The sequence below is a fragment of the Petaurus breviceps genome, unplaced genomic scaffold, assembly GCF_028583685.1.
Source record: "Petaurus breviceps papuanus isolate PSGF00001 unplaced genomic scaffold, PetGlider_PUasm1.0 38, whole genome shotgun sequence".
Classification (NCBI taxonomy): Eukaryota; Metazoa; Chordata; class Mammalia; order Diprotodontia; family Petauridae; genus Petaurus; species Petaurus breviceps.
Window position 1 is genome coordinate 101,749,656 of NW_027186304.1, and position 13,837 is coordinate 101,763,492.

General features: G+C 37.5%; 1 protein-coding gene across 1 annotated transcript; it reads right to left on the reverse strand.

Annotated features, from left to right (window-relative positions):
- Window positions 1–2,468: 2,468 nt before the first annotated feature.
- LOC138170300 (carbonic anhydrase 1-like) lies at window positions 2,469–13,469 on the reverse strand. Its single transcript, XM_069099555.1, is given in 8 exon segments — window positions 2,469–2,848; window positions 4,013–4,168; window positions 5,517–5,579; window positions 6,670–6,765; window positions 8,749–8,867; window positions 11,332–11,529; window positions 12,005–12,137; window positions 13,410–13,469. Coding segments are annotated over 8 exon segments (945 nt in total). The 3' UTR covers window positions 2,469–2,728.
- Window positions 13,470–13,837: the final 368 nt, after the last annotated feature.

A 13,837-nucleotide genomic window follows, 5' to 3' on the forward strand; every position in this document is an offset into this window, starting at 1 on the left:
TCTTCCCCCAGAAGTGTCATTTAGGATCAGGATGTCCAAACAGACCCAACATTAGAAGAGGAGGCTACCTCCAGAACTGTTAGAGACTCCAGCAAGGCAGTGAAGACGTGACTGCATCAGGTCACATGTGGCCCGTGCTCTTTTATTGGGTTGTGTCTATTTTATCATTCTCCCTTTCCCCAGCTTCCTTGTGTGCCACTACTGAGGAATAACTATTTCTTTAGGATTAATGCTTCTTCTCAGATGGGGAGCAATACAGTCAGAGATACTTTAGGATAAGCTGGAAAGTCAAGTAGCTTTATTGTTGGATATGAAAGAAATTCACTATCTATGAAGAAACTAAGTACCTAATTTTATGAACTCAGTGAAATTTGGACCTTATTTGTTAATTTGGCTAATCCCTTATCTCTTTGATTAGTCTCTGGATTCTACTGACCCTAGTACCAACTCTTGCCTCTTATCCAGATGCTGATTTCCGTCTCTGGCTCCTCTGCTCAGTCTCCTGTATCCTCAGCATCTAACTGGGTCTATAGACCTGCATTGATATGTTTGATCTAATAAATTTGTCCTTTCCATACACGGGAACTTTCCAGTCTCAGTTTTTTCTTCTTTCCTAGAGGGAGTCAGCAGGGGCTGTGGATAGGCTTTATCCCTGGGCTATGGCATGTCCCATCACTAACCATGCTGCAGGGTTGGCTGGTTGTTGTCCTTCGTTCTCCAAGAGGACCAAAATGACATCACTAAGCTAAAGTCAAGTTTCAATGTGTCTGGCTGTGGCTGATCAGACCAATACAAGCCTGGAATGCTCTACCACAGGTCGGGTACAAATAGTCTATATGAACATTAGGGGTAGATTCTCCAAATTTGTGCATCATGTGTTTCCTTTGGGCCATTTCAATTCTGTTTTGCTCAGAGAGCACAGCACCTTATCTGATGTGGGCACACCATGCTGAGTGGTCCTGTGCCAGTGTCTCCCAAGTCACACAGTCAGTTCCAAAGTTCTTAAGAGAATCACTTCTTCTGACCACTATGTGAGCGCTTGCCTTGTGTGAGTTTGGCACGCTTGCCGAAAAGACTGTTTTATGGAGAACACATGGGGCAAGCATTCATATGGTGGTCAGAATTCCAGGGAAGGGCCAGGAAGAAGACTTCATTTTCCTTTAGAGGACATTGAAATATTGCATTAATTTAATTCTGAATTCAAGTGTCATCTTCCCTGAATATTTAATCAATAAGAATATGTGCCAAAAATTCAAACATCCAGGGTGGATAGGTGCCATAAGTGAGTAGAACACCAGCCCTGGAGTCAGGAGGACTTGAGTTCAAATCCGACCTCAGACATTTAGCACTTACCAGCCGTGTGACTTTGGGTAAGTCACTTAACCCCATTTGCCCTGCCTTCCCCCCTCCATAAAGTGCAAAAAATAAAAAAATTCAAGGATCCATGATGTCATTGGTGTGAGTATTATCTCCACCAATACCAACTATATCCCCTCGACTTGGTAGACAATCTTCAAAGGTTGTTCTTATTGAAAAATTGATCATCTTGGATCCAACTTGGGAAGGAGTTTCTCTAAAATTATCTAGATTGGGCCATGAACAGTAGCCTTGCCAGCTTGGCAAGATTTGCTGTATCTTGTGCTTTACTGGCATAACTTTTTTTTTTTTGTGCCTTTTGGAGGGCAATTGGGGTTAAGTAACTTGCCCAAGGTTACATGGCTAGTTTTTTTTTTTTTTTTGTATGTGGGTGTTAAGTGTCTGAGGCTGGAACTGAACTCAGGTCCTCCTGACTCCGGGGACTGTGCTTTACACACTATGCCACCTAGCCAACCCCATACTGGCATAACTTTTGAGATGCACAACAGTCTAATGGATAGAGAGCTATACCTGTCAGGAGGACCAGTGTTCAAATCCTGCCTCAAAACACTTACTGGTTGTATGATCCTATGCAAATCACTTAACCTCACTGTGCCTTCTGCCAAAAGGATGGGGGAGGAGGGAGTCGACTTGATGTCATCTAAAATCCCTTTTTGCTTTAAATCTCTGATTCTGAGAACTCAGGACCAACACCAGGCCCCAACATTGAGTCAGTGGAGGAGTCATTAGTTGTGAGCTATTTCTAAGTAATTAGCCTTTCATCTAAATTCTTTTTAAAAGTCAGGTTATTATACTTGTGGAAGAGTAGCATATTGCTTTTTTTTTTTATGAGCAAATCGTGCGGAATTTTAGGCTGTAAGGAGAATGAAGAAAATAAATGACTTCAATAAAAATAAAGGATGTAACAGGCAAGGAGAAAGGAAAAGTATTTTATTGTTCAAACCAAAAGGCTAAATGTGTCATTCTTAATGACTCCTTTTTAAATTGTATGCACACATTAACTGCCGTCATGAAGAATTCCACTAATCCACCTTGAATTTTAGCACAACTTTAAATGATGATTAGCTTTCCGATTACCAAATGCACATAAAAGTATTAAAAGCCAAAAGTAGTGTTTTTCTTCATAGAGAAGATTATATAGTAAATTTATGCAACTTGAATTTAATGAAATGGCAATAACTAACTAAATAGTCCATGTGCCCCCCATGGAACAAATTCAAATTCAACAAACATTCACTACATACCAACTTCCTGTAAGACATTTACTTCCAATGGTTTGAATAAATTTCTTTAGAAAAGATATTGGTTTTTTCTTGAAAATGGCTAAGTTCACTTCTAATCAGCAATCCATTCATTGGAATGAGGCTTTTACTACTCTTCCTTTCAGTGGTTGGGGTAGTCTGTGGTTGTGCAGTATGGGAGAGGCTTTTTCACCTTCAGAATTCGACAGAAGACTTCGGAACTGGGCCAGCTAGGAGGAAAAATTGATTTTTTTTTTTTGAGTTTCAAAAGCAGTTAAAGGCCATGAAATACTCACTATACCCAGTGGAATTAATGCAATTCTGTTTTCAAAACTGACTTAACAATATGAAGTAAGTTCTTTGCCCCCATGCAAAGAAGAGGGGGATAGCCCCACATCTTAATATTTCTCTTTATGAAGGGTATGGTAAATTCATTTGTGGGGTTAAGGAGAAAAAGAGAGAAAATAGTGATGTACTTGGGTTGAATTACAATGACCACATAAACTAATAATAATTAGATAATAATAGCTAGCACTTATGTAATGCTTTAAGGTTCACAAAATACTTAAAAAATTTTTCATTTTATTCTAAAAATGGGGTGTCTAGAGGTGCACAAACCAACCTTAACAGTGATTTTTCTCTACTCACTTTTAAAGAAGTATTCCCCCTTATTCAAAATTTACTTTAGCAAAATTTAGTAGACTAAAAGAATTGATTGGAAAAATGTTTTTAAATTTTAATCAATTTAGAGATGCCAAAGTACCTTGACTCTAGTTTTCTTGAGAAGGATCTGAGAGCAAATAAACATTTTGACCTTTAAAATCATGAACTTCTAACAAATAAAAAGAAAATTAATAGTTGTCAGGGTAATATTTCAGAACCACAGTCTCTGAGCCATGGAATCTAACTGCACATATTTGCTTAGTGGAATTTCCAGCTACATTTATCTTCTTTGTAGCTCAGAAAAACATTAAAATAGATGGGGATTTCTTTATGAAAGAAATTTATTCTTTGTCAAGAATAAATTCAAGGACCAATATTTTAATGAACTTTTAATAGGACCCACAATAGGAATAAACTATTCTGTATTTTTTAAAAGGGGAGGGGCGGTTAGGTGGTGCAGTGAATAAAACTTTGACCCTGTAGTCAGGAGGAACTGAATTCAAATCCAGCCTCAGACACTTAACACAAAAAAACTAACCATGTGACCTTGGGCAAGTCACTTAACTCCAATTGCCCCACCTTCCCTTCTGCAAAAACAAAAACCAACAACAAATAAAGGGGAAATAACACTTCTAAACCCTACTGGAATTCTATTTCCCCTCATTAAGTTCTGTTAGCTGATTTGATATAAGCTCTCTCCACCTCCCAGCTCCCTCTGTGTGATACTCTACCTGTTCCGAGCTGACACTGATTGGCTCCCTAAGGAGAATCCAGGTTACACTCTCATAGAGAGGGGGATGAGTCAAAGAGCCAAAGTATGTCCAGTAATCCAAGGATTTAGGCAGCAGAGAAGATGGATCAAAATTAGCAAATGGAGCTTGTTTGCCCTGAAACAAATATGTTATGATGTAAAATACTTTGAATAATTACAGGTTCATGATCATCTGTAGATATTACCTTCCTTTTTCTGATGACTTAACTAGAATCTTAAAATTTTGAAGATAGTACAGTGGAAGGAATGAGCAAACAAGTTATAATAATAGTTAGCATTTATCAAGCATTTTAAAGTTTGCAAAGACTTTTACAAATATTAATTCATTTTATTCTTACTTTGGAGGTAGTTGTTATTATTATCATCTCTGTTTTGTAGCTGAAGAAATTGAGGCAGAAAGAGGTTAAGTGACTTTCCCAAGGGTCACACAGCTAATTTCTGAGGTTGGATTTGAACGCTGCTCTAGAACACTGGGTTTGTAAACAGGAAGACTCATCTCCATGAGTTCAAATTTAGCCTCAGACAGTTACTTACTATATGACCCTGGGAAAGTAACTTAACCAGTTTGCCTCAGTTCCTCATTTATAAATGAGTTAGAAAAGGAAATGGCAAACTACTGAAGTATCTTTGCCAAGAAAACCCCAATAGGACTCTTGAAGAGTCAGACATGACTGAAACAAACCAGTAACAACAAACAACTTCCTCAGCACTTCAGCCACTGTGCCACTTAGCCATTTCAAGTTATCTCATCAGACATAATCATTAGTGATAAAGGATAAAGGGACAAATTCTACACTAAAGTTTTGCCCTCTGGGTTTTTCTCCCTTTTGAATACAGCTAAAAAGAGGCAAGCACTGAAAATGTTTCTGTGTTGGGATAAAGTCACTTTCTTAAAAATATACATAACATGTCTGTCTATGTATATGTACATATAATTTTCTGCATTATGAAAACATTTATTTTATATCCAGAACTGATGCCAGACCATGTTAGAAGTGGGTGGTAAAGTCATTGACAAATAGTTATTTTGGTTATTTTTTTCTCCCTGAACCTATAATTTCATTTCAGCTGACAGATAAGGATAGTTTGTTTCAACTATTCAATTCTTTATTAGTCTTAAAAGTGCATCCTGAACACTTATCCCTCTGTGCTATTAAATAAATATACTTATCTTTGTTTATGAAATGAAAATTTACCACATTTTAAATAGGATGGACCTAACAAAGGGAATTTACATATTTAAGTGACTCATTCTTCCATAGGTCCCTTCCAACAGGATGACTGCAAAAGTTGACTTTAGAATTGTCCTAAAGGTAGCTGATATACAGGGAGCTTTGGGGTTAGTTTTCTCTGTCCTTTTCCCCTCCATGTTGTCCCCTCCTGACCTTCACAGTATATCTTTCATTTAATGAGTCTCAAAGACTGGCCTTCTTACTAGCCAGTCCTCGATTTGGGATATTTACCTTAGTTTTGACTGAATCTAGGGCACCAATTACTTTCTGTAGAAGTGGGTTGGCCTGGCCAAGCTGGGAGAAAAATTAAAAAAGAAAAAAAATGAGATAAAAAAATGCACATACAAAGGACAGATACAATTTATAAAATCAAATGCTACTAAAACACAAAGTCAACATAAAATTTTAGTTAAAAATTTAGTATTCATTTAGTATGAAGAGAGATTAAATATTTTCTTCTGTTCTCAGTGGGTATTTTTCAATAAGATGGTGTGTCTGGGAGTACATTATCTGTTCTTGAGCAGATGAAAAAATATGCAGATGTTACAACATTTCATTTAAAGTATACTAAATATACTGAGGAATATTTTCAGTCCAAGTAAGCACCTACTAAGTGTAAGACGCTTATTTATATATGAAAATTCAAGGACTGATAGTGGAATAAAAGTTCTCCCTAATTCTGGTCTTTGCTATATATCTCCCTATCCTTTAGTGTCTCCACTTGTCAAACAGATACAATTTCATGATGATGTTTCAGGAGCTTCTTGGTATAGTACTTGACCAGTAACTGATTTTCTATCTCCTAAACCAGCTAAGAAGTCATCAAAACAACAACATTGCTTCACTAAAACATTATCCTTAGAGGAATTTTGAGGTTAAGTCTGAAACAGAAATTAAACAATTCCAGAATCATCTTCAAGAAATTTGTAAGAAGGCTTGGGAGCTGGGGCGGCCAGGTGGAGCAGTGAGTAAGAGCGCCGGCCCGGAGTTGGGGGACCTGGGATCCGTTTTGGCCTCAGATACTTAACCCCCACACACACAAAAAAAAACTGGCCATGTAACCTTGAGCAAGTTACTTAACCCAATTGCTTAAAAAAAAAAAAGTCTTGGGAGGACAGATGTGAAGGAGAGGAAGATTCCTCTCCTTTTTCCTCCCTAACAGAATCTTCCCCCACAATCCTCCCTTCAGAGAGAGAAGCCAAATGAAACAAAGCCAATAGGAAAACCAAATAGAAGGCATCATTCTGGGATATTTTTCATCTACTTTGAATTAGTGGAATGAAAATAAAGCTCTCAAAAGAATAACTAGAAGACTGTTGTTCTCTTTTTTCATCCTATCTCAAATCTAATCTGGGCGAAACATTTGCATAGTTTTCTTACTTACCTTCATAAAAACACCAATAATTGCCAAGCCGTTGGGTTTCTGAGCTGCTTCACAGAAACTGGTATATTTTTCAGAATTCCAGTGAACTAAGTGTAACTTTAAAAAAAGTATTAAACATTGTGCTTATTCTCCACCTTTATATGCAGATAACAGATACTAGTAACCAAGGTTTATTTTCATTTGGCAGTCCAGAGAAAGATGCCTTCGCCTAGATCAGGAGTTCTTCAACTTGGGTCCATGAACTTTTTTTTTTTTTTAATATTTTATGACTGTATTTCAACATAATTGATTTCCTTTGCAATCTTGCATATTTTATTTTATGCATTTAAAAGCATTCTTTTGAGAAGAGGTTCATGGACTTCAATAGACTTCCAAAGGGGTCATGAAACACAAAAAAAGTTAGGAATCCCTTATGTAGAGAGAGGAAACTGAAGTGGTGTTGAAAATTCAGCCAGAAGAGAGGAAAGGGCCAGATGCTTACTGTTAGATAACCGAATTAATATTCTGTGGTAGGATTATTAGAATGAAAATCCTCAGCCTTGAGAGTGCTTTTCTATTCATTCCTATGCTGTAGTTACTAAAAAAATTGACATCTTGTTTCCTCTAGCACTCTTGGGGATGAAGAACTCAGTAAGGCTTCTATTTATTCCTGGCACACTGGCTGACTGATTTTTACATCAGTAGCTGAAGTTTTCTCTCTTATTCAAACCCTTCATATGACCATAAATTTTGAGTTGGGAAAAAAATTAAAATAGCTGGAATTTATATAGCTTTTTAAAGTTTGCAAAGAACTTTACAAATATTATCTCACTTAATTCACACAAACTCTATGAAGTAGGTACTATTATTGTCCTCACTTCATCATTGAGGAAACTGAGGCAGAAAGAGGTTAAATGACTTGTCTAGGATCATAGCTAGAAGATGTCTGACACTAAATTTGAATTCAGGTCTTTTTGACTCCACATCCAGTACTCCCTCACTGTCACCCAGCGGCCTACAAAGTGGGCACCTCACAGTTGATTCAGTCCAACCCCCTCATTTTGCCAAATAGCACTAGAGAGGTTAAACGTTCTCTAAGGTCATACAGGAGAAGCTGAATCAGGACTCAGGTTCTCTGACTCCAAAGCTATAATTTTTTAATTCATATGGTATTCCTTAGCAGCAAGTTTATGAGAAGATAATTTTATGTGCCATCTCTAAATCTTGGGGATCAGTATTTTGGAGGCTGTGATTGTCTTTGAGCATGATTTGGAAAGAGAGATTGCTTCTGGTAAACAATAGGTTAGATAAGTAATATATCCCAAACAAGGTTATATAATATTTTATAGGTCTTCCCTTCTTTTCTCTGGTCTGAGTTATTCTTTGACTTCTATATTATATGACTCACTTTATATAACATTGTAAACATCAGTTTATGGCTCACAATACAGCAGGAAACTTGACCAAATTTCACTTACAGTTTCTGTATTTAAGAAGTAAAGATAGATTCAAATTAAAGATAGATATTGGGTTAGAAGAGTAGTTAAATTTTATATCAGTCATGTAGAAGGTTACTCAGTTGAATGATTTAAAAAATATATCCCTCCCCCTAGTTCACAGAATTAAAAAAAAAAACCCAATAGAGAATGTCAAGGAAGCAATCCCAAATTAGGTGATGTAATTCCTCAGAATTCTGAAAATTCCTTAAGATATTTCTACTGAATAAAATGACATCCAATTATAATGTACCTTACTTCTGTGTTTTTTTTTTTTTGATTGCTTACTGTTTTTCTGGAATACACAGAAATATCTAGATGGGGTACCATATTTTAAAAATCATTCAATTGAATAATTTTCTATAAGTCTGATAAAAAGTTTCATCTGTATTGTTGGAGATGGTGCCACATCATTGAAATCATGGGTTCTTTCAAAGTGTTGACCTACCATCCTACCTTCTCTGTGATTTCTGTAGATTGAGGACAACAGTGTTCATTTAAAAAAATCTACTCAATTGGGTTGGGAGATGAGTGGATGGAGTCAGGGAATTAATTCTCAGAAGCTGCTCACATAATATTGTTATGTCTCTTTTAATCATTTTACCTCTGCTGAGTATTTTACTCCATCTATTGTGTGCTCAGAACCATGGTCATCAGCTGTCCCCCAGTGGAAATGGAACTGCCGTAGCCTGAAGCCTCCGGCAAGTGGACCTTCTTTTAGTACTAGAATGAGAAAGAAAGTACCTAGTTATGAGTTAGAAACCCCAATTCAATCAGTAGAAACTTAACCAGGGTTAAAACATTAACTGGGAATATAAGTGAAGTGGATGAAGTGTGGGGGTAAAAAGAAAGATCTGGGGGCTTGCTCTCCCTAATTTGTTATTGACTTGTGTTGTTTCAGAAAAGTTATTTCATGACATAGTAATTGATTAATATATGTTTCATCCATTTGTGCATTCATTTGCCTTTTAGTATCTTCCATCATCTATTTGTAATTTATTTTGCCTACTGTACAAATGCCAATTAAACATGCATCAATGTTCCATGAGAATGTTGTTAGCAAGTTCTCCAATGCACCCAAAGTATATGTTGAAAGGCTTGTACAAAAAGTCTGGAATCTAGACCAACCTTGGACTAGGAAGTTACTCTTAGTTGTGATTTCACCGGTACCTGAAAAGCACACCCAACCAAAAACAATACCTCTGCGGTCTAGTCACTGATAACTTGACATACTGCTACTAGAAAGTTATTTCTTTGACTTTGTTAAAAATGAAAAATCTCCATGAGAAAAGGAACACTTTAAACAATATTAACCATATATCCTTTAGTATTGGGTTAATCAGATCCTTTCTAGAGAGCATGGAGAAAAGTAGAAAAAAAATAGATGAATTCAAAGTTCTATTTTGGGGGAGAAAGGACCACTAAGTGAAGCTGGAAACACAAGAGAGCCCAGAGACCAGTTCTGTCAACTTTATAATTTTGTGTAGGACTAGTCCAGGCCTCAAGGCCACATGTGGCCCTCTAGATCTTTATATGTGGCCCTATGACTGAATCCAAACTGCACAGAACAAATCCCCTTTATAAAATGATCTGTTCTGTAAAACTTGGACTCAGTCAAAAAGCTGTATCTAAGATCACAGAGTCACATGTGATCTTGAGGCCACAAGTTCTCCACCCCTGGACTAGCCCTATATGGAATTTTATTATGATAATTTTTAGCAAAGTGTATAAGTCTGCTACAGAATAAGTATATTTTTGACTGGTTATTGTATTTCTTAAAGTTCTTCTGAATTATACCCCTGCCATCTCCACCCCCACCAAGTCCTTCCTTCTGCCAACTTCCCTATTACTGCTGATGGCAACTTGGTCCTTCTAGTCACCTAGGTTCTCAACCTCTATGATGTCCTCATTCTCATTCATCTCATTTATCAAAAGAGTTGACAACTTTTGTTGTTTCTATTTTTATAAAAACTCTCCTATAGATCCCATTTCTTCCACCCAACCTAGCTCAGACCCTCTGTACTTCCCTCCTGGATTATTGTAATCACTTCCTAATTGGGCTCCCTCTCCACTCCAATCTTTTCTCCACCTACCACTAAAGTGATTTTCCTTAAGGGAAGCTCTGACTATGTCACCCTGCTCCTTATTCTAGTAGGTAGGTGGCTCAGTAGATAGAATGTAGGCCTAGCATCAGAAATACCTGAGTTCAAATCTGGCTTCAGTTATTAGCTGTGTGACTTTGGGCATGTCATCTAGCTTCTATCTGCCTCAGTTTCTTCAGCTGTGAAATAGGGATAATAATAGCATCTGCCTCCCAGGGTTATTTTGAGGATCAAATGAGATAATATTTGTAAAGCACTTAGGTTAGGGCCTGGCACAAAATAGGCACTATATAAATGATGATGATGATGATGATCTCCTTATTACCTCTAGGATGAAATATTCTCTGTTGGATATTGAAAACTCTTCACAACCTAGCAACACTTTTCTACCTCCTGTCTTCTTACATAACCTTCTTCCCCATAATAACTAGCATTTGTAAAACCCTTTAAAGTTTGCTAAGTACTTCACATATCTCAATTGATTTTTATAACAACACTGTGAGAGGTAGGTGCTATTATTATCCCCATTTTACAGGTGAGGAAACTGAGACAATGAGATGTCAAGTGAATTGTGCAGGGTCACACAGGTAATAAGTGTTCAAGGTTGAATTTAAATTCAGGTCTTTCTGACTCCAGGTGCAACACTCTACTCACTCTGCCAACTGGCTTCCACCACTTACCTTCCATTCCAGCCATGCTGGCCTGTTTTCTGTTTCTCACACATAAGTGACCTGTCCCCCCATTCCTGGAATGATCTCTCTCTCTTTTACCCTTCACCTCTTGGAATTCCTGGTTTTCTTCAAGATGAAGCTCCAGTGGCTCCCTCTGCAATAAAATGTTCTCATTTCCCCCAGCTGCTGGTGTCTTTCTCCCTAAGATTACCTTGTATCTACTTTTGATATATTTTGAATATACTAGTATATGTACATGCTGTCTCCCCTGTTAAAATTTAAGTTTCCTTACTAGTTTGCCTTTGTCTTTGTATATCAAGCACTTAGCAGAGTATTTAGCAAATGACAGGTGCTACTGGTTGATTTGGCTGTTTATCTTGGAAAATAAGGAGGAAGAATCATGTTTTGGTGTACCTGATTGGTTATCCTTGTCTTCAAAATTTACACTGAAAGAATGACCCAAGTTGATGATTTCTTTGGCTGTTGCTGGGTTGTAGGAGACACTAAAGGGTTTCAGAGAAGCATCATGCTTGACCTCTTTGGTTTTAATGTCAATAGGAGACTGATTGTTTCCATTAGCAATGGGGTAGAGTTTGCTCCAGTGCTCAGGCCCTACAAAGGCAAAATATGCAAACATATGCAAAATATGCAAATCTCCACTTGATGCTTGATACCTAGTTTGTGGTTTTTTAAAAATAAACTACCTCTTTTACTTTTCAAGTTTCCATAACATTAATATTAAGCTTATATTAAATAAGTTATATCAAATATTTTAAATCACATTTCATGCAAGTAAGTGAAAAATCTAGCATCAGAGAATGTTTTCTCTTTGTACTATTTCACGCTAAAGTGGAATGCTTGCTAACCTTACAAAAGATGGATAAAATACATTTTATGAAAACAAAAGGCAAGCAAATTTGTAGAACCACCACAGCTACCTACTATCATTATAAAAATAATATTATTTCACCTATCTTGGCCTCTATGACTCTTAACCCATTCCTCTGAAGTTACCAGATACCAGTACTGAATGTCCCAAAGAGAATAAATGTTCTGCCTCTCATGTGGAGGGTCAAGGAATGCTCACCATTTTCTCCCTCATATGACCAGTTCAGGCTTGCTATGTCCATCTGTTTTCTTCTTCTACCAACACAGCTGTGACTGATGTGATCGATAATGTCAGTTGCAGGCTCTCTCCTATGTATATTTTATGCTTCTACCTGTGGTTTTTATAGACGCTCCATATTTACTGATATAATCAAGAATTGTTGACTTTTCTGCATGACTCAGGAAAAGTAGAAAAGAAATGAGTTGTTTAAAAAAACACACCCACCCACAAAATTCAGGTGATTTTAAGGTATTTTATCTTCCCTATAGTGATTATAATAGATAATAAGGAAATCTTAACCAAAGGAAAAAAAAAAACTTAACCTTTGCCTCCTTTACATTTCATGATATAACTTTTACCACCCTTGACAATTCTTTTGTTGTTGTTCAGTCATTTTTCATTCGTGCCTTACTCTTCATGACCCCATTTGAGGTTTTTCTTGACAAAAAGTGTTGTTTGTCATTTCTCTCTACACCTCATTTGACAGACGAAGAAACTGAGGCAAACAGGATTAAGTGATTTGCTTAGGGTCACATAGCTAGTGTCTGAGATTGGATTTGAACTCGGATCTTCCTGACTCCAGACCTGGCACTCTATCCACTGTGCCACCTAGTTACCCTTACAACTCTTTAGTATTTCTCAATTATGAGATAATTTTGATTTAAAAAAATATGCTAATAATAAATAATGCATACCACTTCAAGGTCTACAAGGCACTTTACCTAAATGATCTCATTTGATCCTCACAAGAACCCTGAGGTTCATTACACCCATTTTACAGATGAAGAAACTGAGTCTCAGAGAAGTTAATGGGCTTGCCCAAGATCATACAACTAGTTGGCGTTTGTTTGTTTGTCTTTTAGGAGTTTTTAGACTCCAGATCCAGGATTTATTATAGAACAGAAAAGGAGGTTAGGCAGAAGCCCCTGCTGGGGTCATTAATGGACCATGGGGGAAGAGGGTCCCCCTCTGGAGGTGTTTCTTTGTCCCCACTTCACTAGGGACAAAGGGTTTGGGAATGAGTTGATATTGCTGGTACCAAAGATGCCACAAGTCATCCAAGCCACCAACCTAGAGAAACTCCAGAGGAGGAGACCCAGGGACTGTTTCAGCTGAAGACAGGGTAGGGAAAGAAAGGGAAGAGGCACACATGGTGGTAAAGAGGAAGGGATCATGAGATACTCCACAGGGTGTTGCTTGTAGAGCTCATCAGGGATGGGAAGAACAGTCCATGGAGAGAAGGAAAACGTGAGAAAGAGCAGGGCCTGGAAGAAGACTGGACCCTGAAGAACTGAAGTTCTGTGCCAGAATGCCCCAGTGTGATGGGGAAGGAAGGAAGAGGTTCTGGAGAAGGTGCCTGCGGCAGGTTTGAACTCAGGTCTACCTTATTCCAAGCCCAGGTCTGTCCCACCAAGCAGTCGTTTTCATCATGCCGATGGAACATGTTAGGTAGGCCCCTGCTGACTATTCTCTTTTCCCTCCTGCTCTGGAGTGAGTATTGTCATGTTTAAAAAGTATTCATATATTATTAATGTAACAAAAATAAATAATCAATAGAGAATTTTCAACCAAAAAGATAAGCCCATCTTTTCTTCCACCAAGGATACTCAGAGGGGAGATAAGTAAGCCTATTACCACTGCTATTTAGCATGATATATTGAAAAGAATATTGGTCTTGCCTGGAAATTCCAGGCATTTAATTTTTATGTGTGTTCTCTGCTCTTACCCACCAGCAAACCAAGAAAAATAATAATTCCAGTTTCTTTCCTCTCCTGCTTTCCAGAGGAAATGACTTCCATGGCTTTTCTTGAG